This window comes from Mesoplodon densirostris, chromosome 4 (assembly GCF_025265405.1).
Source record: "Mesoplodon densirostris isolate mMesDen1 chromosome 4, mMesDen1 primary haplotype, whole genome shotgun sequence".
NCBI classification, from domain to species: domain Eukaryota; kingdom Metazoa; phylum Chordata; class Mammalia; order Artiodactyla; family Ziphiidae; genus Mesoplodon; species Mesoplodon densirostris.
The window spans coordinates 86865919-86891032 of record NC_082664.1 but is presented as its reverse complement, the minus strand read 5'-3'; the positions used below and the strand labels follow the sequence as shown (position 1 = coordinate 86891032).

The 25114-nt window shown below is 53.1% G+C and overlaps 1 protein-coding gene across 1 annotated transcript; it reads right to left on the bottom strand.

The window, feature by feature from the left end:
• Positions 1-615: 615 nt before the first annotated feature.
• On the bottom strand, positions 616-15902 carry TYRO3 (TYRO3 protein tyrosine kinase). Its single transcript, XM_060096082.1, is given in 20 exon segments — positions 616-723; positions 725-748; positions 750-1122; positions 3524-3660; positions 3858-4017; positions 4204-4313; positions 4718-4839; positions 5267-5359; positions 5771-5851; positions 6193-6288; positions 6576-6676; positions 6764-6893; positions 7289-7433; positions 7961-8106; positions 8807-8984; positions 11974-12089; positions 12868-12954; positions 14398-14568; positions 15354-15500; positions 15671-15902. Coding segments are annotated over 20 exon segments (2757 nt in total).
• Between the last annotated feature and the right edge of the window lie 9212 nt (positions 15903-25114).

The following is a 25114-nucleotide window of genomic DNA, read 5'->3' as shown; positions in this document are numbered from 1 at the left end:
TGGGCAAGCCTTACAGCACCCCTTCCTCTTGCCGGGCTCAGTGCATTGCCTTTAGAAGCTGGGCAAATGGCAGCCTGTGTAATTCAGCATGCCTTGCTGTGACCTGGTCAGCTGCACTTTACTCCTGGCCTAGACAGGGTGGGTAACCAGGAAGGTGACGAAGATTCAGCCCTGAGGGTCCCACTGCCTCCCGCTACAGGGCTTGGGACCTGACTGTACCAATCCTTTACCAATTCTCACCTAAAGGGGAATAATACAAGGGCATCTCTTTGGGAGGAGGGGCAAACCTGGGCATTTAAACCCCAAGCACAGGCACAGATGGGCCCCCAGGCCAGAGACGCCTCAATGCATGCACTAAAGCAGCAGGGGCAGCTCAGCTGGGAGTAGGGGCCCACAAGGTTGGATCTACCCTCGCCCAACTCCTCTCCGTACCCACGGTAACCATGGAAACATAACCACCCCCTCTGCCAGCTGCCTGGGTTTAGACAACCAGGCCTGGCCCACCTCCACCCAGCCAAGGCCTGAACTGATGCCAGGCCGGCCACAGAGTGGTTGCAGGAAGAACTGGGATTGGGTGATTTGGTCAGTCCAGCCTTCCAGCACAGCTCGGGAGGACTACCACAGGAGCCTCCACACCTTGCTGCCTGGGCTGGGGTCACACAGGGCTTCGTCAGCCAGCACAGTGGCCAGCAGAGCCAGCCGCATGGCCCCAGAGGCCCTCTGCCTGTGGGCTAACAGCTACTGTGGGGTAGTAGCCCTTGCTGCAGCAGCAGCAGCCTCTGGGACTCATTGACGGGGCTGTCTGGCTGCTGCTCCTCCTGCTCAGGCCGCTCAGCCAGCCCCCCAGGGCTGAGGATGTACCGACAGTCACTAGGGGTGCCCCCCACGGCCCCCAGGCCACTGCCATCTCCAGCCCCGCTGCTGGCCGGGTCCCCGCCAGGCAGCTCCAGGTTGCCTCCCTCGGCAGATTCCTGGGCTCCCTCAAGGTTGATATACAAGGGGTCCTGGCTGGCGGATAGCACAGACAGGCGGCCCAGGACATTCTCCAGCTCCATTCGCAGACATGTGAAGCTCGGGCGCTGCTTGGGGTCGGCGCTCCAGCACTGGTACATGAGCTCATACCTGGGGCAGAGAGAAGGGTGAGGGGACGTAGTGAGGAGCCAGAGAAAGGGGAAGGAGGGTCCTTCTCTCAAAAGCAGAGGCCCTTTAATCATATGAAACCAGGATTTAGAAAAATGTGATTGAGGGAGTTCTCTGGTGGCCTAGTGGTTAAGATTCCGGGCTTTCGCTGTTGTGGCCCCAGTTCAATCCCTGGTCAGGCAATTGAGATCCCACAACCCGAGCAGCGCAGCCAAAAATTAAAAAAAAAAAATTTTTTTAAAAGAAAGAAAAAGAAAATAAAATGTAATTGAACACTCTAATGTATAGGGCTTACTATGTATCTGGCACTCTTCTAAGCATTTTACATTTATTATTAATTCTCGCTATACTGTGAAATAAGTGATCCCTATTTTACCAACGTTCAAACTGAGGCACAGAGAGGTTAAGAACCTTGACTAAGGTCACACAGGTAGAAAGTGATGAAGGTAGGTGGGTCGGGTCCAGAGTCCCTCTTATGCTATTTTGGGAAGGGGTAGTAGGAGTGTTTTTGTCTTGTGGAACACAGCCTGGAGTCAGGGTTATTTATGGGGGTGGTTTGGGAATCCACCCTCTGTCCTAAATCCTCACCCATTCACGGGGTCTTAAATCCTCATTGTTCATGAGGATTCTCACCTTCGAGAATCTGAGAAAAGCTTCCAGCCCTTCTCCCCTGGCAGGGACACTTTTTACATACAATTTCAGCTTTGCAGATTCCCTGAGATCTTATCCCTGTTCCCAGGGAATGCTTCATGCTGAGAAAAAATAAGTAAGTAAATAAATAACAGGAAAGGGTTGAGACCAGATCTAGTCATAGCAAATGCCTGACTTTCTTGCCTGTGCCCACGATAAAAGCCCCAAACACTACCCCCACTCCAGCCCTCCTAACAGGGGCCTCCAACGATGGGGGGAATCATGCCAGACACTGAATAGGTCGTGGGAATGGTCCAGGCCATGGGTATGTGGCAAGGCTGGGATACACTGTCAAGGCCATGCCGGGAGCCAGCTGGCGCCTGTCCACCAGGCTGCCTGGTGGGAGGCCAGCGCCTGCCCACCCTCTATTGACAACACTAACTCCAGCCCCAGATGACACTAAGCCAGGGCCTGGTCCCCACTGCCCAGCAAAACCTCTGTGGCTCCAGAGGCCCAGGCAGGCTACAGCCACCGGGAGACCTGACCTTCCTGCCCCTGACATGCCCCGAGCTCTGCTGAGACGTAGGGCCTGGTTCATGTACTCAAACTGCCCTCTCCCCCACAGTCCAACCTCAGGGCAGTTCAAACCCACTGCCCTAGAGAAAGAGGACCCCACCATTCAGGCTGAGCCTTCCTCTGCCTGTCTCCATTCTTGGACCTCTGGAGGTCCAACCCCAGAGCAGGAAATAGGTTTGTGGACTCCCTCCCTCACTAGGACTTGTACTAGTGAAAAGGTCCTCCAGAGGCCCAGGGAAACTCTGGCTTGCATGGGGTGGTAGAATAGACAAATCATAGTCGAGTTCATGGTTAATAGGCACATTCTAAAATCACACAGACCTAGATTCAAGTCCCAACTCATTCACTTAATCGCTGTGTGACCTGGGTCATGTTACTTAACCTCTTTAATCCTAGTTCCTCATCTACAAAATGGGAATAATAATAGTCTTTTCCTCATAGGGTTAGAGGAGGATTACCTAAAAGAATGCCTGTAAAGAACCCAGATAATGTTAGTGATACTGTCTTCTAGTCACAAGGGGCTCATGACTCTCCCCCGTGCAGTGAGTGTATCACCACCCTGCCCCACTCCCAAGGCTCTGGGCTTCCAGAAAGGAGAGGAGGCAGTACCCTTCTCCCAGGATCTCAGTTTGTTATCTTAGGTCTCTCCACTCCCTCAGAGAGGAGGCCAAGACAAGAAAGGAACCCAACCTCCCGCCCCCAGCGCCCCCTCCCTGTCAAGCAAGGAATGTGATGGAGCAGCAGTTTTCTTCCTGCCCCTGAGCAGCATTCCCTGAGGGGGAGGGAGAGCTCAGCCTTAGGGAAGGAGTGGGGGTGGGGAAGAGGTGACAGGGAAACCTGCACTGTTGCTCAACCCTGCACCTTCTGCCCTTGGGTGGGATTCCTGGTTCTCCCTGGAAACTGGAGAAAACAGAGTAATAGGAAAAGGCTGGAGTAAGAAACATGGGATGGTAAAGGGGGAGAGAAAGAAAATAGGAGCAGTAGATTAAGAGGGAGTTTGGGGGTAGAGGTCAGACTTCCCTCTAATGACGAGGACATTTCCACAAAAAAAAAGAAAAACGAAAGAAAGTTCAGTTGCGGATCGGAGCTCCCCATGGGCCAGCAGCTGTTGTGGCAGCCATGAGCTGAAACCCCAAATACCTGTTTCCTCCCAGAATCCCCTTCCTGGGGCACTCACATGTCCTCCATACAGTCCGGAGGCTGTTTCAGGCGGTTCCCGCCGATGAGGTAGTTGTAGATCTCAGCGTTCTCAATGCCAGCATACGGCGTCTGCCCACGAGTCATGATCTCCCACATGGTCACCCCGAAGGCCCACTGGGACAGAATCGAGGTTCGAGGGGAGATGTCACTAGGCTTCTTGAGCCAGGCAGAGTCCCGAGGCAAGCATATCTTGGGGCTCCGGGGCCTCATAATGGGGCGGCCAAAGCCCAGAGAGCAGTGCTAAAGGTCCACCCACGCACTAGTCCGCACTACTGTGTTACCGTCAAGTCTCACTGGGCCGCCCTGCTCACCACGTCACTGTGCACGGTATACAAGTTGTCAGCCAGGCTCTCCAGGGCCAGCCACTTGACGGGCAGTTTGGAGGCACAGCCCTGACGATAGTAGTCCCCACTATAGATCTTCCGGGAGAGTCCAAAGTCAGCCACGCACACCGTCATGTCTTCTGCCAGCCTGTGAGGAGTGTCGGAGGATGGGATCAGCCTTCCGCCAGGCTGGCCGCCTAAATCCAGGGCATCTTTGTTCTCAAGCCGTCCCCTCACGTAGCAGATACTGTCCCAGGTGGGAGCTGACCATTAGCTAGCTCTTCCTGGCACTGCTTCCTGCCTCCCAACCCCGAGCCCTCCAGAATTCACATACATGCAGTTCCGAGCAGCCAGGTCTCGGTGGATAAAGTTCCGGGAGCTCAGGTACTCCATGCCACAGGCAATGTCCACCATGAACCGAACCAGGGTCTGCAGGGGCAGGTTCTGGTGGGCAGACAGGGCGAGCTCAGGCTAGACCCAGCCAGGGCAGGATGAATGGGATTCCCTGGCCAGAAAGCCTAAAGACTGTCCTCAGAATCACTGAAAGGAAGGGGATGAAGGGGCTTCCCAGTGCAAGGAAGCTTTGGCAAATCTGAGGGAGAGCACCCAAAAGTCAAGACTCCCCCAATCTGGGGCTCCACGGGACTCTTCTCTCAGAAAGGGGCCTTGCCCAGCCTAAATTCCCAGCAGGGATTTGTGAAGGAGAAGGAAGCCTGTTAGCAAAAAAAGTCAAACTTGGAGCCCACCTTCTCCCAACCAAGTCAATTGGCCCTATCCACCAAGCCAACCTCTCTCCCAGGGTCTTTGTCCCTTTCCAACTCCTGGCTGCTCCCACCCCAGGCACTCACAAAGGGGTTCTCCCCAATCCGGGAGGCGAGCAGGAAGGCGTGCAGGTCCCCGTGCTTCATGAAAGGCAGGATGACCATGGGGATGGGGAGACGGCCTTTGGCCCTGCTCCGGAGGCTCACCCCTGGGGACAAGGGAGAGTCAGTGGGGCACATAAAGGTCAAGGGGCAGTTCAGGCATCTGTATGCGACCCCACCTGCTGGGTTCTACCTCTAGCCCTGGTTCTGCTACCTCTTTCCTCATTAAGTTCCACACTGGCCTGGTGACTACCCAAGAGGGACTCTGGCTGCCCCCCCAATCTCTGGAGCATCTTCTCTGTCCCCTCTTCCTCCTCCTCTGTTTATATGAGCAGCCTTCATGGGACAGGGTCTGCAAACTGAACTCCTTACCTAGAGCCTGATCAGATTTCAGCCAGGCCGCTCCTTGCTCTTTTGGTGTCTGCTTACTCACCAGGCAAAGTCCGAACTTCTCTCCCACAGACTGCCCTCGCACCTTGGGGGAGCGTAGTTTTAGCCCTATTTTACATTTACCTCCCCCAAGAAGGGGCTCACCAACAAGCTTGGCCACGTGTGGGTGGTCAAACTCCTTCATGCAAGCCGCTTCCCTGAGGAACTCTTCAATGTCGCTTGAGGCAATGATGTCAGCTGGGAAGAAAGGAGGGAGGGAGTGAGGAAAATGTGCCCCCAGTGGGCCCAGGAAACAGTCCGGCCATGAGCAGGAGAAACTCCCACAGGCTGGTGCTATCCAACAATTTCTCCACTCACTCATGCCTTCCCTTTGGTTTGGAGAGTCAAACGGCTCAACCAACCACAGCTTTAATCACCCCGAGTGAAACCAGAGGACAGTCACTGCTGACAGCAGGGGACAAAGGCTGGGGCACCAATGAGTGTGGGTTTATGCCTGTGAATTATTGACATGGTACAGACAGCATCCCACTTAGTGCTAACTCGTCTTGAAAAGTCTAGGGGCCTAGCAGAGCCTGCTTCAGGATCAGCCACCCCTTTCACCCTCCCAAGTGACGCCCTCACTCCACTCTAGTACTATTCTCCACTCACCTTTCAGCATCTTTACAGCCACTTTCACAAAGGAGCCATCCTCCTGCTTCAACTGGGCCTCCCTCACTGAACCAAACTCTCCTAGGAACCGATCCAAATGATGGTAAGTCCCCTTGGCCTCCTGTCCCCAACCCAGAACCCTCCCAGGGGACCCCTCATAGGGACACAAAATCATTAGACTCTGGGGCCATTGAAAGAGGCTCCCTCGTTCATAGCAAAGCAAAGTATGCTGGGCTGGGTGTGATGACACCTCATCCCTCCTTGTCCCCAGCCTCCATTCCCCCAAACATCCCAAACCCAGGAGTCTACAAGCATATGCTGTTCATAGGAGCTGACCTAAATCCACACCCTCGGAGTGACGGGAGCCACCAAACATACCGGGACATGGCAACTCATGCCAATCCCTGCACAGCCTCACACACCTTTGCCCAACATCCGGCCCAGGGTGAACTGCTGCTCTGGGATGAGTACATCCTCCAGTTTGTCCTTCAGCTCATCACTGATGCCCAAGCTGTCCACTGTGGGGAGGCGGGTGGTGAGAAAGGGGAAGGACCTCTCTGGTTCCAGATCCAAAACCCAGCCTGCCTCCTGCACCCCAGACTCCACCCTCAAAGCAGAGATGAGCTTAAGTGAGCTCTCCCACAGCTGGGCCGGCGATTTCCATGAGGATAGGTCTGTGTCTTTTCCACGGTGTGCTTAGGACTCATCAAGGTTCAGACCTATTGGTCAAATTAGTAAGAGGAATGCAGATAGGGGTCCAAGATAACCCATTTTTTCCTCCTATGGCTCCCCACCACTCACTCACGTGTGGCCTCGATGCGCTCGGGCCTTTCCCGATTGAAGGATCGTGCTGCCCGGAAATGAACTGCCGGCTCCCCCCGGGCCATGACACTGTCAAAGGCTTGCCTAAAGGGAAACCCAGGACTTGGAGTCAGCTCCAAGGTCTTCAGTTACCACCTGCCTCTCCCTCTGTGCCCCACCCCCCACCCTTACCCAAACCGTGTCTCCTTCCGTCTCTTTCGAAGCAGGATGAGGGCCAGGGCAGCAGCCGTCACCAGGGCTGTCAGCACACCCAGGACCACAGGCACCCAGGACGTGCGGCTGTGGGGAGCACCCTGCTGGCCTGTGGGAGACAGGGGCAGGAAGCAGCACGAGCTAGCCTGACGCCAAGGAGGCTCTTTAGAATTTTCCAGTGATGGTCATCTGGCCTGGTCAAGAGGCTCCTCTCACTCAGTAAGGGTCCAGAGTGGAAAGAGGCTCCAAAGGAAGACCCAAAAGTTCCTACTCTGTCAGTGACAGGCCCTGACTGTTGGGACCTACAGCATGACCAGGGATTTCTATGCTAGTTGTAGGGCAGGGGGAGGAGAATGAGATACAACCCTGGCCTCAAGTGTTTGACTCTGAGTCTTTGGGCCTATTAAGAGGGGAGGCACTGCCAGCCTCCTCCCATCAGTGTAGGTTGCTCTTGAAAGCCTCCATCCCCTGCCCCCTTCCCCTTACAGGTCTTGCAGGTCTTACCTGCATGGTCATGAGAAGAGACCACCAGCGGCTGACTCCAGGGCCCACAGCCAACTGCACTGGAGACACACACACGCACAATCAGGTCCTTCTGGGGATCCCAGCCCGTCAGGTTGGTCCTGGTCCCCTCCACTGTCAGCTCACCCTGCAGCCAGGAAAAACCCCCATCGCACACTGAGCCTGAGTAAAAGGCCTCCAGCTGGGGCCTGAAGTCAGAAAAAGGTCTCGCTAGGAACATGGGAGGTTAGGGACACTGTGGGTTCAGGGGCTGCAGGAACACAACCTGCTGGGAGTCATCACATTCCTGCTGCAGGCTGCAGAGGCCTCTCCTGAACACAAACAAGGCTCAGTCTGAGAATGCAGACATGGGGGATGGGCGGGAACTAGGCGGGAACTTGGGGAGGATAAGAAGGCTTTATCTGTGTCCTCCCCCAGTTTGTGCAGGAATGTGCTTCCTGCTTTCCTTTCAAAGTGGACACTGGAGGCAACCTTAACAGGAGACATAATCCAATGAAGAGTGCAGCCTGCAGGGGAGGGCGGGAGGGGTAGACTCCCTGGGATGGTAACAGGCCCACCAAGGCCCCCAGGCTCACCAAGGACAGCCATTCTGAAGCTCAGAAGGCCTCAGAGCCCTGAGGGCCGACTCTAGTAGTAAGCAGAAGCTTTCCTTACCTGGGTTCCGTTGTCTTGAACCCAGGACAGTTTATAGGGTCCCAGAGGGCCTTCTAAAGGACTTTCGGGGATCACTTCTTCCCACTCCAGGATGAGGCCTGAGTCTGTGTGGATGGCACGGAGGTTCTGGGGAGCAATGGCTGGGGCTGTTCCCCAAAAAAGAAGGTTGCTAAGAGCCCTGCCCCACCCACCACCACTAACCCATGCAGGCCTTTGGAACCAACTCCAAAGAACCAAGTAGCTCAGAGAACAACACGTGGGGGAAGAGTCTGCTTCCCAGGTCTGACTGCTCTTACCCATCGTCCTGGGGAGTACGGGTGGGTAATGGCAGGACCCGTACCATCCCAGTTAGGTAGGGTATTGCTCTTCATCACCTTGGTTACTGCCTCAGCAACATCCTTCACTCTCCTCTCACAACCCTGCCAGCCTCCTTGCAATTGCTAGGAACTGCAAGCAAGTTTGTGCCATAGGGTCATTGTACTCTGTGCCCTCTTCCTGCAGTGATTTCCCCCAAATATGGCTCTTTCCTTATGATTCAGACCTCAGATCTCTGTATGGGGGTATTCCTGGAGCACCCTGGGGCACTCTTCACCACCATATTACCTGATCTTTCCCACTTTGCTTGTCTGCCCCACCCACTAGAACTAGAGCTGAATGGGAGGGGGACTGGATTTATCTCCAGGTAGCAACAGGACCTCAGTAAACAGGACTGATGCATGATCCTCCCTCTCAGGTAGCCCTCTCTCAATCAACGCCATTCAGAACTGGAGCCAACACTACCCCTGCTACTCCAGCCCCCGGCCCCATTCATCCATGTCCAGGTACACTGCTCTGTAAGTCCCTTACCTAGACCCTTTGTCCGAAAGGGCACCCAGTCAGCATATGGAGAAGGCCCCAAGGCATTGGCACAGCGAACCCTGAGGCTATAGTTGGTGGCAGGTGCCAGGTCCCGGAGCAGGCAAGTAAAAGGTGGCACAGGGACCACAACAGCCAAGACCTCCCAGCCTCCTGGGGCCTGAGTCACCTACAGAAAAACAGAAAATTAATTATGTGGGACTCCTCTGGTGGTGCAATGGTTAAGAATCTGCCTGCCAATGCAGGGGACATGGGTTTAATCCCTGGTCCCGGAAGATCCCACATGCTGCAGAGCAACTAAGCCCATGAGCCACAACTACTGAGCCCACGTGCCACAACTACTGAGCCCACATGCCCTAGAGCCCATGCTCCACAACAAGAGAAGCCACCACAATGAGAAGCCTGCACACCGCAACGAACAGTAGCCCCTGCTCACCACAACTGGAGAAAGCCCACGTGCAGCAACGAAGACCCAACGCAGCCAAAAATAAATAAATAAAATTTATTTAAAAAAAAAAGAAAATTAGGGTTTCCCTGGTGGCACAGTGGTTAAGATTCCGCCTGCCAATGCAGGGGACACGGGTTCAAGCCCTACTCCAGGAAGATCCCACGTGCCACAGAGCAGCTAACCCCATGAGCCACAATTACTGAGCCTGTGCTCTAGAGCCCGCGTGCCACACTACTGAGCCCGTGTGCCACAACTACTGAAGCCCAGGCACCTAGAGCCCATGCTCCGCAACAAGACAAGCCACTGCAATGAGAAGCCCGTGCACCACAACAAAGAGTAGCCCCCACTCGCCACAACTAGAGAAAACCCCCACGCAGCAATGAAGACCCAATGCAGCCAAAAATAAATAATTTTTTTTAAATAAAGGAAATTAATGATGTAAGGCAGGGAGGTTTCTTAGGCATGTGAGATGAGATGGAAGATGGGACAGGTAGGGGGATGGTTGGGGGACTTGAGTTAATGCCTCTACAAGTCTATCAGCAGAATAGCCAAGATTTGGAAACGACCTAAATGTCCACTGACAGATGAATGGATAAAAAAGATGTGGTATGGGCTTCCCTGGTGGCACAGTGGTTGAGAGTCTGCCTGCCGATGCAGGGGACACGGGTTCGTGCCCCGGTCTGGGAAGATCCCACATGCCGTGGAGCGGCTGGGCCCGTGAGCCATGGCCGCTGAGCCTGCGCATCCGGAGCCTGTGCTCCACAATGGGAGATGCCACAACAGTGAGAGGCCCGTGTACCACAAAAAAAAAAAAAAAAAAAAAAAAAAATGTGGTACATATATACACAATGGAGTATTACTCAGCCATAAAAAAAGAATGAAATAATGCCATTTGCAGCAACATGGATGGACCTAGAGATTATCATACTAAACGAAGTAAGTCAGGAAGAGAAAGACAAATACCATATATCATTTATATGTGGAATCTAAAATATGACACAAATGAACATACCTACGAAACAGAAACAGATTCACAGACAGAGAACAGACTTGTGGTTGCCAAGGGGGAGGGCAGAGGAGGAGGGAAGGATTGGGAGTTTGGGATTAGCAGATGCAAACTTGTATTATATAGGATGGATAAGCAACAAAATCCTACTGTATAGCACAGAGAACTATATTCAGCATCCTGTGATAAATCATAATGGAAAAGAATATGAAAAAATATATATAACTGAGTCACTTTGCTATACAGCAGAAATTAACACAACATTGTAAATCAATTATACTTCAATTAAAAAAGTCTATCAGCAGACACTTGCAACCCACCCCTTCCCACCCTCCGCCACACCAGGTTCCACACCTCCATGTCTTTGCAATCGCTGTTCCCTTTGCTGAGAATAACCTTCCTAGCAAAGTCCAACTCATCCTTTAAGATTCAACGCAAATACCACTCTCTCTGTGAAAGCCTTTCTCAAATACTCGAGAAAATCCATGCCCCTTTCTGTTTGATGCATAATTATGTTAGAGTGGATACCACTCTTTGTAACTGTTTACATGCCAATGCAAACTCTCAGAGCAAAGTAACTGGGAGCCTGTGGGCACCATGAACCAAGCCTGCTCCTTACATTTTGGGGACCCAGGGCAAGAGTACAAATGGAGATCCAGTGTACCATATGACTAAATATTTAAACGTTAAAAATCAGCGAACAGACTATTAAGTAAAATATTTTCTATCTTAATGTATTGACAAACAAAGCTACAAAACAACCTGGAAGATTGGGTGTGCATTTATAATTCTCCAAATCCTTGGAGTCCCAAGCCAGAATGTGGTGGCACAAGAAGAGCCAGCCTCCAGCCAAAGGTCTGCAACATGAGGGACATCACGTGCATGGCTGTGGACAGTGCTGCCTGCATACCCACTCCCCCTCAAATGGCTGCCCTTTGAGCTTAGAGGTGCACATACCTTAGCGTGATCCATCCTTGGGAGGATAGACCAGGGAGAGGCCCATATAGGCCCCAGAAGCAGACTCAGGTTAAGGGGAGAGGGGTGTGTCCTGGTGAGCTGGATGGGCGTGTTCCCTTGGCCCTATGGATTCCCTGCCCAGGGGTGAAGGGTGCAACCAAAGGAGGGCCAGAGTGGGGTCCTCTAAAGGGTGGACCTCTAAAGGGTGGAGCCGAGAGCAGGGGCCTTTGTTGCCCAAGAGAACTCCCTAGAACCATGTCAAAGGTGCTCATTAAATACCTTTTGAGTGAACAGACAAAAATGAACAAGCCTGAATTGCCTCATTTTTAGTATCATCTTACCCAGCTTTCCCACTGTCTGGGGCCTAGGACCTCTTCTGGTCCCCCTGTTCTCTTTGGCATGGGTCAGAGGTTGGGGCACAAGAATGCAGGTATCAGATAAGTCAAAGGTTTGGGTTTTCACCCACATAAGAAAAACTCTTCCAGATATCCCCAATCTGCTCTAGTCATCTGTTTTCCAGCCTGAAGAATGCACAGGTTGAGCCGATCTGCCGTCACTTGATTGCTAGAGCACCCTATGATAAGGGGCAGTGGCTAGGGCTGTTCCTGGTAAGGGAATGTCACCTGAATAGAGCTGGAGACCAAGCCCCATGGGCAAGACTAGGTAAACGTGATACCACTGTCAACAAAGTGCCACCGAGGCAGCCAGAAGCACAGCCAGGAGAGCCTGTCCGCCCTCTCAGCCTACCTGGACTGTACAGGATTGGAGCAGGGCTTGGCCATCGGCACCTGGCGTCCAGGCCACGCTAGCATTGCTGCTGGAGAGCTTCGTCACTGTGATGTTGAAGGGGGCTGCAGGCAGTGCTGTGGATGGGGACTTAGAGTCAGTGCCCAGGGAGGATAGAAAAAGAGGGAGAAAGCGTGGGAGTCGAGCCTTGAGTTCCTCCCTAGGGTTCCCCCCCAGAAAACCTAAGATGGCTACTCAGCACTCCCAGGACCACAGTAATACACAAGTCAAGCAACTGGCAGCGAACAGCTGCTCATACCGGAGAGAGTGCCTAGGCTGTGGCGAGAGGTTAATGCTCCCTGAATCGGGGGCCCTGTCTGACCAAGGAATAGGGTAAGATAATGTGTGTCTGGCGGTGGGGGCGGGGAGCACGGCACCTCGGCCTTAGGAGATACCAGTGAGAGGCAGCTGACCCTGCGGCCACAGCCCATTCCTGCACACACCGGCTCTCTCCCCCTTTCCACCCTGCCCGCTGTGCACAGCAGCCCTTTGGGTCTCCTCTATCATCCTGCTAAGCTGTTTTCCCCACCCCCATTCCCTCGACAGGGGCTGGCAGAAGCAAGATTGGGCGTGAGCCTTGACCATCTCCTGCTGGCTCCCTCCCTCCTTCCCTCCCAAGGACTCTGCTTCGTGATGGGAAATCTACTGTGACGTCAGGTTTCTATTCTCATCTCAGCCATGGCAGGGTCTCAGGTGCTCCCACTAGGAATGGAGCCATGCCAATTAACCCCTCATCCCTCAGATCCCAGCAGGACCCAGGCAAGCTGGAACACCAAACAATTCTAACTTCACCCACAGCCTGCTGAGAACGTCCCTGCCTTACCGTAAGCCCCTCACCTCCCAGGGTCCTCCTACCTTGAAGACGAACAGTGGCTGGGCGAGAAGAGGCCAGGCCTTTTACGTTGTGAGCTTCACAGGAGAACACAGTACTCTGGGTCACCCCTGGGGCCAGAAAACCTCAGTCAGCACCGCCCCCCAGCATCAAGTCCCACTCAGTCTGGGATTGGGGATAGTCAGGCTCTGGGTCTGAATATCCTACAATATCCAGCCAAAGGAAAGGTTCCACAGTGTGGGCCTGGATATAAATCCCAGGGCTGGGGCTCTGTTTTCTCATCTCCCAAATGGGAGGATTGTGAGAACCAACCGATACAACATATGTAAAGTGCACGGCACACAGCAAAGCACTTGAGAAATGTTATACTGCCCTTCCAACCACAATCCCGTCTCCCGCGGACAGTACAAAGCTGCCTCCCTTTTCTGGTCACTCCTTTATTGCACATTCCAGGGCCCTTCTCTATTTGCTCTGTGCCATATCATTGTTCTATCTGCAGAGTCGCTGCCTTTCAATAGTTCTCTGCTCCTTATGCATGTGTCTTGTCTCCCCAGTTATACTAATTCCTGGGGGGCTGGACCGATGGCTTCTATTTCCTTTGTACTCCCTTGATCTCCCGTGGTACCTAGCACCGTGTGCTGTGTGGAGTGGGAGTTCAGTGAGTGCTTATTCTCAAGCTGGCTGCCTGACGGTCCCAACCATGCACATCTGGAGAGAACTGAATGCAACCTCCCTTCTCATCCGCTCCAACCCAGCGCCTCCTGAACAGGATCAGATCCTGCAGTCCACCTCCTTTGAAAATGCGTATTCCTAAGGGACTTGGCAGATCAGAGTCCGTCCCTCCCACCTTACAGTACATGAGACTAAGCTCAGACTCCCATCTTTTTCGGCCAGTTCAAGCCTTGACCAGAAACATTAACTTTGTTTCACAGATTAGCAAGTCTCACAAGTGTGTAAGGTATGTGCCTGAGGATTCTGGGGTCCAGGTGGGTGGGCAGGCGTGGCTGCTTCTGGTCTAACTGTGTGGAGGTGTGGACAGATACAGTTGTTTGGGAAAGGTTTGGAGATTTCTGGCAAAGGCCATTAGAAGAGGAGGCCCCTGTATCTTTGTGCTGGCTTCCCCCTCCCCCTTTTCCTTCCTCCTGCCATTCCCCATTCTGCAGCCTGAGACTCTTTACTTCTAGGCAAGTCTGCCTGACACTCCTCTTAGCTCTGCATGGGCTGGGTCCTGGCTTCTTCCCTTGGGAGGGGTGGGGGGGATGGGTGCCCCTGGTCCCACACATTCATCTTCCAGGGCCAGCTGTGTACGGCCTAGACTGCTGTGAACGAAGGAAAGAGGCTCCAGCATCTCCTTAGGCACACACAGCAGGATCACCACTAATCAGCCCACCCGGCCAGCCTAGCACACCTGACTAATGAGCTTAGTAATGGTGGGTGCAGCTCATGTACCCAGGCACTCTGGACACTCACGACCGCGGGCTCAGTGTTTTAAGCAGATTTGAACTCTGCCAGCCTCACCACCCCTGCTCAAAGCCCCTCCTGAGGCTGCTCACCTGTTACATTTAAAACGGAAGGAGAGGGAGCAGGTCCCCCAACCTTCGTGCCTCCTCTCCACCAGACAATGGTAACAGGTTCTGGGGGACCCACGGCCTCACAAAACAGTTGGAAAGGGGCATTGGGTGGCACTGCCAGATCTTTTGGCTCCACAGTGAAAAATGGCACACCTAGGGGGAAAAAGGCGGGTGGGGAGTGAGCCTTGCCACTCTCAGCTTCCGACTGCCCAAGCCACAAGTCTGCTACCATCTGAAGCCCTCTATGCGGAAGGTCCCACGGGCCCTTATGATTGGGTCAACTGCAGAACAGGCATCTAGCTTGAGGGGGGGAAGCTTCTCTTCTTTGGCCCCCTCAGGGATATCCTTTATGCTGTACCCTTGGGCCTGACAGATTCTCCCTTTCCAGACCTGCTCTAACAGCCCTTCTCAAAGCAAGGGAAGAGGCAGAGGGTGGGGAGCTGGGGGAGGGGCAGTAAGGGAGGGGGAGTGGGCGGGAGCTTTAGCAGAGTTCTGCTGGCAGGCCCCAGATCCCGTTCAGAGCCCTTTGTTGCTTTCTTAGTCACTTTGTTTTCCTGGGTTGCACAGCTTTAAGCTCCTGCAGCTGCGGATCCTTCCTCCCCTCCCCCATCCCTCCCCCATCCCTCCCCCTCCTGGCCTGGCCACTTGGCAGAACAGGGTCCAGCCCCAGATGGGTGCTTGAGGCTTGTTTGTCAGACAACTGAAACTTGACTGCACCCCATAGATTATGGGTCTTAGTTGCCCCTTTGGCTCTCAAATACCCAGACTCCAGTGGGTATGGTCTTCCATGGCTGCGCCAGGCCTGGAGTCTGGAGCAATCAGGTCCCAGAGGGCAGTGGGGCAGCCCAGCTTCCACTGAGATTTCTTGGGCATAGGGTGGTTACTAGCAGACAGCATCTGCTCCAGGCCAACACGCCCACGTGCCTCTGCCTCCTCACCTTCTACCGTGAGCCACACTGGCTGGGAGGTCTCGGTTTCGCCCCCATCCTCCACCTGGCACCAGTACTGGCCCGCATCAGAGCGCTCCACTGACTTCAGGCTGTGGAAACAGGACACCAGGTCTCCCAGGGTCAAGGGGGGCAGCTCTTGGGTTGCCCAAGAGGTTCAGATTCAATGGGTTCAGGCTGCCCCCACTTCTGGAAGTCTCCACAGGTTGCCTAATAAAAAAACCACAGACCTCTGGGCATCAGCATTGCCCCCAGCTCCCAAACCCCATGGAAAGAGCACAACGTGTCCCCAGGCTGGCATCCCACACCTTCCCCCACAGTCCTGCACCTGAGGAAGCCAATCCAGTGCTGCTCACTGACTGGGATGTACACCTGGTCCACGCTCTGGACCACAGCCCCGTCCTTCACCCACTGTATCTCAGGCTCCTCCATCCCCTCCACGCTGCAGTTGAGCTTCACCGGCTGCCCCTGAGACACTGTCAGCTTCACTGGGGCTCCCGTGAGCTTCAGGCCTGAGAGGTGGGAAGGAGAATGTGTCATTCTGCTTGAGAGGGACCTTGTCTCTAGAAATATCCCCCATCCTATTCCAAAACCTAGGTTCTGTGTCAGGGGGCTCATTCTCAGCCAATGGCCAAGGAAGCAGAGGCAGGACAGTGTGGGAGGGAAGGTAGCCTGGACCCGGGCTGGGGGAAGGAGCATGACAAGCTCTCCAGGCACCATTTCTGCCACTGCCAAGTTCCTCCCAGCTATAAGGAAATGACTTCTTCCCCATACCTCCCTGCTGGGCAATGTTAAGTCAGGCCCAACCACCAAAAGGAAAGCAAGCCAGGCTGCAACAGTGGGGCGCTTTCATACACCTGGGGTAGGTACTGCCCTGGGAATCACTGCTGCACCCAGTCAGTGCAACAGGCAACCAGCTCTCCACCCAAGGTGTCAGCCTAGGCCCTGCACTGCTGCTGGCATCCCCCTGCACCCTACACCAGCAAATGTAAGGAGGCTGAGGAAGGGAAGGAGGGGGTGCTCCCCTGAAGTGGAGAACATATGGCTGCAAAACCACGTCAGAAAACACATGGCAGCCTTCCTGGCAGCCAGCCGCTCTATTAATACCTGAATGGGTGCAGAGGCAGGCGCTAGGAAGGTAGGGGGTAGAAGGAAGGGGAGGGGCCCTGAACAGGGAGCCCGAAACCCCTGAGCTACTCTCACACCAACAGGGGCGCTACCCTCTGAACGAACACACACACACACACACACACCCTCAGAGAGAGGCAGGTGAACTATCAACACAGCTGAAATCCAGTTCTGCTTCTTCCTGCCCTTTGCTGTGTGACTCAAGGCAAATCCTGAGCGCTCTGATCCTAAGATACATACACCCTTCCGCTTGGAAATACTTGTCACTCTTTCCCTTCCCTTTCCTTCCCTGAGATGCTGATATGTCTGAAAAGAAGGTGCCTGCTGGGTGGCTGCTGCTCTGCCCTGTGTCTCTTCCTACTCCCTTCACTCTCTCAGGACCAGCCACAGCGCAAGGAGGGGTAGCCTTACACCCCATACCTGCCCAGCAGTCCCAGGGGTGTGTAGTGTGAACTTGGGGATCCCGGTGCCGCAAGAAGCACTCCTGCCATTGGCAAATGCCTCATGGCTATGTGGGAACACAAGGCTGAGCAAAGACCAGCAACCCTGCCCCAGACCATCCTCTCCAACACGCCCAGTTTCAGGAAGCTCGGAGAAGGCACCGCGACTAGAGTACGCCCAGGTGTTTTCTGTGACTGGGCACTCTCGAAGCCCCTGTACCTACATGATGTAGGGGTGCCGGTGGGTGCTCAGTCCCAACCCCTGTGGCTTCGGAGTGGGACCTTCGTTTGTGTGGGGTGGGCAGATGTGGTCCCCAAGACTGGGAGGGGAGAGCAAACAGCTAGGAACGTCGAGGCGGGAAACGCCAATCCCAAACACCCCCCGCTGACCACTCGGCCCGCAGCCCCGCTCCTTTCCTTACAACCCCGCCAGATGAGCTCGGACGCGAGAAAGTTGGGGGGTGGGGGCCGCGACCCGAGATCCCGCGGCGAACACGCCGCTGAGCCCCCTCCCCCCTCCCGAGCCTCGGCCTTCCAGCTTGGAGCCCCCCGCCCAATTCTCCGGCCCGCCCAGGCCCGGGTCTCGCTCTGCTGCCGTCCCCGGGCTCCGACCCCGGCCGCGCCCTTCCGCAGCACCCCGCTTTCCGCCGCCCCCCGGGCCAGCCCCTACCTGCGGCCGCGGGCTCGGGGAGCAGCAGAGCGGTCAGACCCGCCAGCAGCAGCAGCAGCGGCGACGGCGGCGGCGGCGGCGGCGGCGGCGGCAGCGGCAGCGGCGGGAGCCCCGACCGCCCCATGCTCCGCCTCAGCGCCATCGGCGGCGACCCCGCACCATGCCGGGCCCGGCCCGCGAGCGACGAGGGAGGAGGGAGTGGAGGAGGAGAAGGGAGTGGAGGAGGAGGAGGGAGAAGGAGGAGGAGGAGTAGGAGGAGTAGGAGGAGGAGGGGGAGGAGGGAGGAGGGCCGAGGGAGGGGCGGGGGCCGGCCCGAGGGGCGGCGCTGCGGCCAGCACTCCGGGACCCCCACCCGCTGCGACTCGCCGCGGCGGCCGTCAGCCGCGCGGGGTCCTGTGGCCGTTCTTGGGCCACCGCGCTCCTTCCACAGCCGTCGCCGCCGTCGCCGTCGCCGCCGCCGCTGATTCATGTTCTTCTCCGAGCCGCCGCCGCCTCCTCCCCGGCCCGCCCGCCGGCAGCCGGAGCTCGTACCGCCCCCCCGCGGAGCCCCGGGCGGCTCGCTCCGAGCGCCAACCCGGCCGCTGCCGGCCCGGCCTCCGGCCGACCTCCCCCGGCAGACCTCCGCAGCCCCGGCCGGCACCCCCTGCCCCAGCTACCCCAAGGCCGGATCCGAGGATCTGGCTCGGTCCCCTGCACGGGCACCCTAGCCGCGCCCCTCCTTTCCCTAAGGACTCCAGCATCTTTTCAAACCCAACACTCCAGATCCTTCCCTCCAAACCTTGCTAGAAGCCTCTTCCACACCCCAACTTCTGTCCAGACTGATCACAGAACCCAGCACCCTCCTCTCAACACAGAAAGTATCCCCTAGATACTCCCAACCATGAGGCCCCCTGAAATTGTCGTGACTCAGTGCACCCGTCACGGGATATACTAGCACACCTTCCTGCCTCTTTCATGAGCCTTTCGCCCAAATTCCCCATCTTCATATTCCATTTCCCACCCCTTTATCTCCAAGACCTTGGGCCTTGGGTCTTGAGTTTTCTGAGATCTTGGTAATACTCAGGTTTTATCTGCTATCCCCACTGCTACACTACATAGGTCAAAGCCCAATGGCCCATATCTTTTGGGGCTGTCATTCTCCCTAGTTGCTTCCTCTGCTTCTCGCCTCCATGCCCCAGGAAGTGGGGTGAAAGTTGGCTGTGTCTTCACAATATCCAATAAAACATTAGCTATTATTAGTAGACCACCTTGCACACAATAGGCACGCCATAAGTAAGTAGACAGATGCCTGTTAAATGAATGTATAATTGCCTCAGAGCTTGGCCTGCCCCACAACCAGTAATCAAGGGGATGGCCGTGCCCACAGACATCCTGTCAGGCAGAGAAAGAGCTAGTTCCAAATCCAGTCTACCAAACGTTCCCCTCCTCTTTCCCTTGCCTTTACTGTCCCCAGGAGCCTACTCCAAAGGGCCCTTCCCAGAAGTCCGGGTTGGGGAGGAGGGAGAAGCCACTCAGTGCCCCCTCCAACCCACCTTCCACTTCCCTGCAGCCTCATTGGATCTTTTCAAGGATTCTCCTGAGCAGAAGGGGCCTGCCTCTTCTTCCTCTTGGCCCCATCAGTGCTTGTTTATTAATTATACTAATGATAACAACAGTAGCAGTGCGGGGCGGCAGCCTCAGACCCAGCTGGGGGTGCCCCCAGGCGGCATCACAGGGAGAAGCGCTGTCAGAGTTGGATGGCAGGGGCCTGAGCCTCCGTTTCACTGAGAACTCAGGCAATTTTCTGGGGTGCTGTGGGTCAGCTTCAGGACTCTTTCCTAAAGGAAAAGCCTTGCTCCATTCCAGAATCCACAGTGTCTGAGCTCAGGCTGAGTCGGATCAGGGCAGGCAGACAACAGTCTGGGGCTGAAGCCAGATTCACCGGGGCCATGGCTACTGCAGCAGTGCGGTTGCTGCAGCCCTGAACTTGAGCGCTTATCATTTCCCAGGGTCCTCTCCCCCACCTCTCCTCTCTGGAGGGGACGTCAAGTTTCCAGTGAAAGGAAATTGTTGACTCTGGCGGACACTGGGAAGACCCCTCCTAGAAGGTGTTGAACCCAGAGTGCAAACCCAGCCTTTCACTTCCTTTTCACCCCTTATCCCAACCCTCCCCCAGAAATCCATTTCCTGAACTCTGATGAGAATCCCAGCCCAAGGACCATCCTTTGCTACCAGGCAAAATGGGCTTCTGGAACATATCATGAATACCTCTGCATTCTCCACTCACAGCCTTGACAAACTTCCTACCTCAGCTGCAGGGCTGAGGCACATCACTCTCACCCTGGGGCAGCAATATTGTCCATGTGGGGCCTGGCACCCTGAGTGCCTGCCTCCTCTACCCCTGCTTCTGAACCCCTCTCGACTCCTAGTATTTCTACTTGCAGGGTAGAGAGGACTGTGGGGTCCTGGTCTTCTGACTTTCCAGCTCCTACACAGCATGCTTGCCTTCCTGAGCCCTCGCAACCCACTCTTCTTACCCATCCCCCCCATCTTTCTCTCTCTCTCTGGGCACAGTAAAGGAACATACTTTAAGGGTATGAGAGCAGGTGTGATTTTGTGGAAGAGGTGTGTAGGTGGGTGAGAGGGTGTGCATTGTGATGTATGAGGGAGGGTGTGCATTTGTGCAAACTCTAAATGTGACTGACGCTTTGTGGGTGGATGGGGAGAAGATGTGTGTGTGTGACTGGAGGAGGTTGGCTGCCTTTGCAAATACATGCCTGCAAAAATCTCCCTTCCTTTTGTAAATGCATTGCTTGGAAGGAAACTAATCGAATCAACAGGAAATGTATTTGACCTAATGTATGAGCAGATGTCCTAGGAGTTCCTGTCCTCAGAACAGAAGCAGAGCCAGTTATGATCTATCCCAGGAGAGAGGAAGGGCCAGCAGCAGCCCCTTATTATGGGTGGAGCTAGGTTGGGCCTTGGCATCACCCTACTCCTGTGAAATAAGTATTTGCCCACTCTCTGCCTTTTATAATCCACGACTGTCCAAGGAGGCCAAGGAGCCAGAGAAGACAAAGACAAAACTGGAAATAAGAACCACCTGCCCATAGCAGCAGAACACCTTGATGGCAACTTCCAGCAGTCTCAGGAAGTAGCTGCTTCAGCTTTCTCAGAGTTAGGACTCCATCTCCTGTCCCCACCTCAGGGAGTGGTGGGGGACCAACATGAGTTATGGGGTCATGGCAGTCTCACTGGCCCTGTGATCAAGGCTATATTCTTTCCCAACTACTGGTTAAAGAGGTAAGAGTTGGGAAGTTCCCTTTAAGGGATGGGGCAGACCACAGACTGTCTGTGTTCCTCATCACCTTAGAGAATGCAGGGAATCTGTGACTTTGGGGCTTGGAGCAAAACTACGATACAGGTGTGATGTCAGGGGTGCTGGGGACTATTGCTGGACCTGCCAAACACCCCTTGCCTGAAATCCCTAAGCCAGAAACAATGTCACTCCTTGCCCAGTTGATGATGAAGCAGAAAGTAAGTTCCTAGGAAAGACCACACTCTGAAAGGGGCATTTTCAAATGATCAGGTTTTTCCCCAAAAGCAGATTTAGGAAGTAGGAAGAGAGCAATAAGCTTGGGGTTTCTGAAACAGCAGATGGGTCCAAATGTGTGGAAGAAAAACAGTTGTCCTCTTCAAAATTTCACCTAGGGATGGCCCTGAGAGAAAAAATGTATCTTTGTGTGAATGCCACATATCTGGCTGTCTGTAGTGCTCTTTTTGACCCACTATAATAGCAACATGGCAATTTAGGCTATTTTCTAAAACCTTTTTTATTATGGAATATTTTAAACATACACACAAGTAGACAGAAGAGTATAATGACTCCCAAATGTACCCATCATTCTGCTTCAATGATTATCTTAGCCAGTTGTGTTGTATTATCCCCAATTTTTTTTTTGTTCTTTTGCTGGAGTTTTTAAAAGCAAATCTTAGCCATATAATTAATTTCAGCTGTAAATATTACACTGTGTATCTGTAAGACTTAAAAAAACCTCATCCATATATAGATTCAGATGGTTACATACAGAAATAATTATAGATATGGGTATATATAACAGTATACACATATATTTCCTTTGTCAGCTGAGGAGGGCCAAAAAGCAAGACACCCCAGTAGCAATGAGTATACCTAGCACCCAAATCTTGGTTTCCAATACCATTTTCCAATAAAAAGAACCAAGGGTCCTTGGAGAAATGGCTGATTCTAGGACCAGACAGTGGTTAGGACTCCTCGCTCTCACTGCCAAGGCCCTGGGTTCAGTCTCTGGTGGGGGAAGGGGAATCAAAATCCCACAAGCCACATGGTGTGGCCAAAAAAACCTCCCTCACACACAGAAAATGATGGGGTTTATCAAAGGGTCAAATATAAATATATATGAGTGAATAAGTTATAATTTATTAATAATTAAAAAGTATATTATAAATTAATAAGTTAATTCATGGAGAGCATAGACAAATCTCCCATGCAGAACTACAAATAATTTATGTAGATACTCCAGCCTCAAGGAGGGGGAGGACCTGGAACTTCCCTGGTGGTCCAGTGGTAAGACTCCACACTCCCAGTGCAGGGGTCCCGGGTTCAATCCCTGGTCAGGGAACTAGATACCTCATGCTGCAACAAAGATCCCACGTGCTGCAACTAAGACTCGGTGCAGCCAAATAAATAAATATTAAAAAAAAAAAGGAGGGGGAGGACCTAAAACCCATAACCCTAGTCTAATCATGAGAAACTCATCAGACAAATCCCAATGGAGGGACATTCTACAAAATACTCTACCAGTACTACTCTAAACTGTCCAAGCCATCAAAATAAAAAAAGTCTACAAAGCTATCACAGCCAAAGGAGCCTAGGGAGTCATGATAACTAAATGTAATGTGGTATGCTGGATGGAACAGGAAAAGGACTTAGGGAAAATTTGAGGAAATCTGAATGAAGTATGGAGTTTAGTAGTAATAGTATGTCAATATTGGTTTTTCAATTCCAACAAATGTACCATATTAATGTTAGATGCTAATAACAGGGGAAACTGTGTTTGGGGTAAATGGAAGCTTTCTTTCTTTGCAATTCTTCTGTAAATCTAAAGCTATACTAAAATAAAGTTTATTTGGCACGTCCCTGGTGATGCAGTGGTTAAGAATCCTCCTGCCAATGCAGGGGACACGGGTTCAAGCCCTGGTCCAGGAAGATCCCACATGCTGCGGAGCAAGTAAGCCCATGCATCACAACTACTGAGCCTGCACTCTAGAGCCCATGAGCCACGACTACTGAAGCCTGCGCACCTAGAGCCTGGGCTCTGCAACAAGAGAAGTCACCGCAATGAGAAGCCCGAGCACCCCAACGAAGAGTAGCCCCGCTCGCCGCAACTAGAGAAAGCCCACACGCATCAACGAAGACCCAATGCAGCCAAAAATAAACAAATAAATTTAAAAAATAAAATAAAGTTTATTTTCCAAAAAGAACCACATCCATACCCAATACTTTTTTGGGGGGGCGTCTACGTTGGGTCTTCGTTGCTGCGCGTGGGCTTTTCTCTAGTTGGGGCAAGAGGGGGCTACTCTTTGTTGCGGTGCGCGGGCTTCTCATTGTGGTGGCTTCTCTTGTTGTGGAGCATGGGCTCTAGGCACGTGGGCTTCAGTAGTCGCGGCTCATGGGCTCCAGAGCGCAGGCTCAGTAGTTGTGGCGCACGGGCTTTGTTGCTCTGCGGAATGTGGGATCTTCCCAGACCAGGGCTCGAACCCGTGTCCCCTGCATTGGCAGGCGGATTCTTAACCACTGCGCCACCAGGGAAACCCCCCCCCTTTTTTTAAAACACATTTTATTTATTTATTTATTTGGCCGTACCACTTGGCTTGCGGGATCTCAGTTCCCTAACCAGGGATTGAACCTGGGCCGTGACAGTGAAAGCACTGAATTCTAATCACTAGACCACCAGGGAACTCCCCATACACAATAAAATCTTTTAAAAATACTTAATATCGGGCTTCCCTGGTGGCGCAGTGGTTGAGAGTTCACCTACCAATGCAGGGGACACGGGTTCGTGCCCCAGTCCGGAAAGATCCCACATGCCGCAGAGTGGCTGGGCCCGTGAGCCATGGCCGCTGAGCCTGCGCGTCCGGAGCCTGTGCTCCGCAACGGGAGAGGCCACAACAGTGAGAGACCCGCGTACTGCAAAAGAAAAAGAAAAAGAAAAAATACTTAATATCATATAAAACTCAGTTTGTGTTCAGTTTTCCCAAACAGTCTCAAAAAACGTCATTTTATAAGTTTGTTTGAATCAGGATACAAACAAGGACGACATGTTTAATTGATAATCTCTTAATGTAGTTAGAGATGATAAATCTAGATGCCTGACTAGATTCAGCTTCAATTTTTTGGCATGAAGGCTTCCTAGGACATGTTTTGTACTTTCAGTGGCATCATATCAGGGGGCACATTATGTCCAGTGGCCCCACTTTTAGTGATGTTAAGATTCATCAGTAGGTTAAAAAGTTGACCACCTGATCCATCCATACAAAGTTCTCATCAACCTTTTACCTAATAGCTTTATCAGTTATTGATGATTATTGTTTGGAGCGATTGTTTGATTAGTGGTTGCAAACAGTGATTTTCTACATTCATTCTTCCTGCATTTTTGGATCCAATTTCCCTCCCTCATTCACCATAACTTCTGAACAGCCAGTACAATTTGGACCCCCAAGGTTGGCTAAATCCTAGTAGCTGAAATTTACTGCTGCACTTGAAACCAAGAGAACTAAAGAAGGATTCTGTAGAATACTTAGAAAGTTGTTAGAAATGCAAATTCTTGGGTCCTATTGGAGACCTACTGAATCAGAAACTCAGGTGAGGCCCAGAAATCTGGTTTAACAAGCCCTCCAGGTGTTTCTGATGGACTCCTGGACTAACACTGGCTGCCCTAAGACGGCCTTCAATCAAGCAATGATTTACTAAGGTCCTAAGTTCATGGCAATATGCTGGGTGCTGAGCATTACGGATGCAAAAAAGAAGGCCTGATGCCCCCCAAGGAACTCACAGTCTATACAAGGGAACAGGGTACGTACTTATGAAAAGGTAACTGGAGACAGTTGATAGTGGGCAGTATGTTCCCAACATGGCACACAAGTGGTGCAGATGGAAGATTCCAAGGAAAGTTCAGTGAGTAGGCCCAGTTAGCAAAAGTTTAGAGCTGATTCCAACCAGGCCTTAAAGGAAAAAAAAGACTGGGGTGGGATGGAAGGAAAAAGAGACATTGGCACGAACAAAGGCAGGATGCTCATGAAGTGAATCACCTTGCAGGCAATGAGGTTGTTTTCTCATCTCCTCACTATCACCATTCCTGCAGTGTTTCTTTCCTTGGGCTCACCTTTCCTTTTTCCTGGTTATTTTCTTGCTCGCCCATAATCACACTGGGGAGGTCACAGTCGAGTGTATGCAGGTTTCTATGTGCTGTCCCTGAGCTTGGGAGTGTAGGATG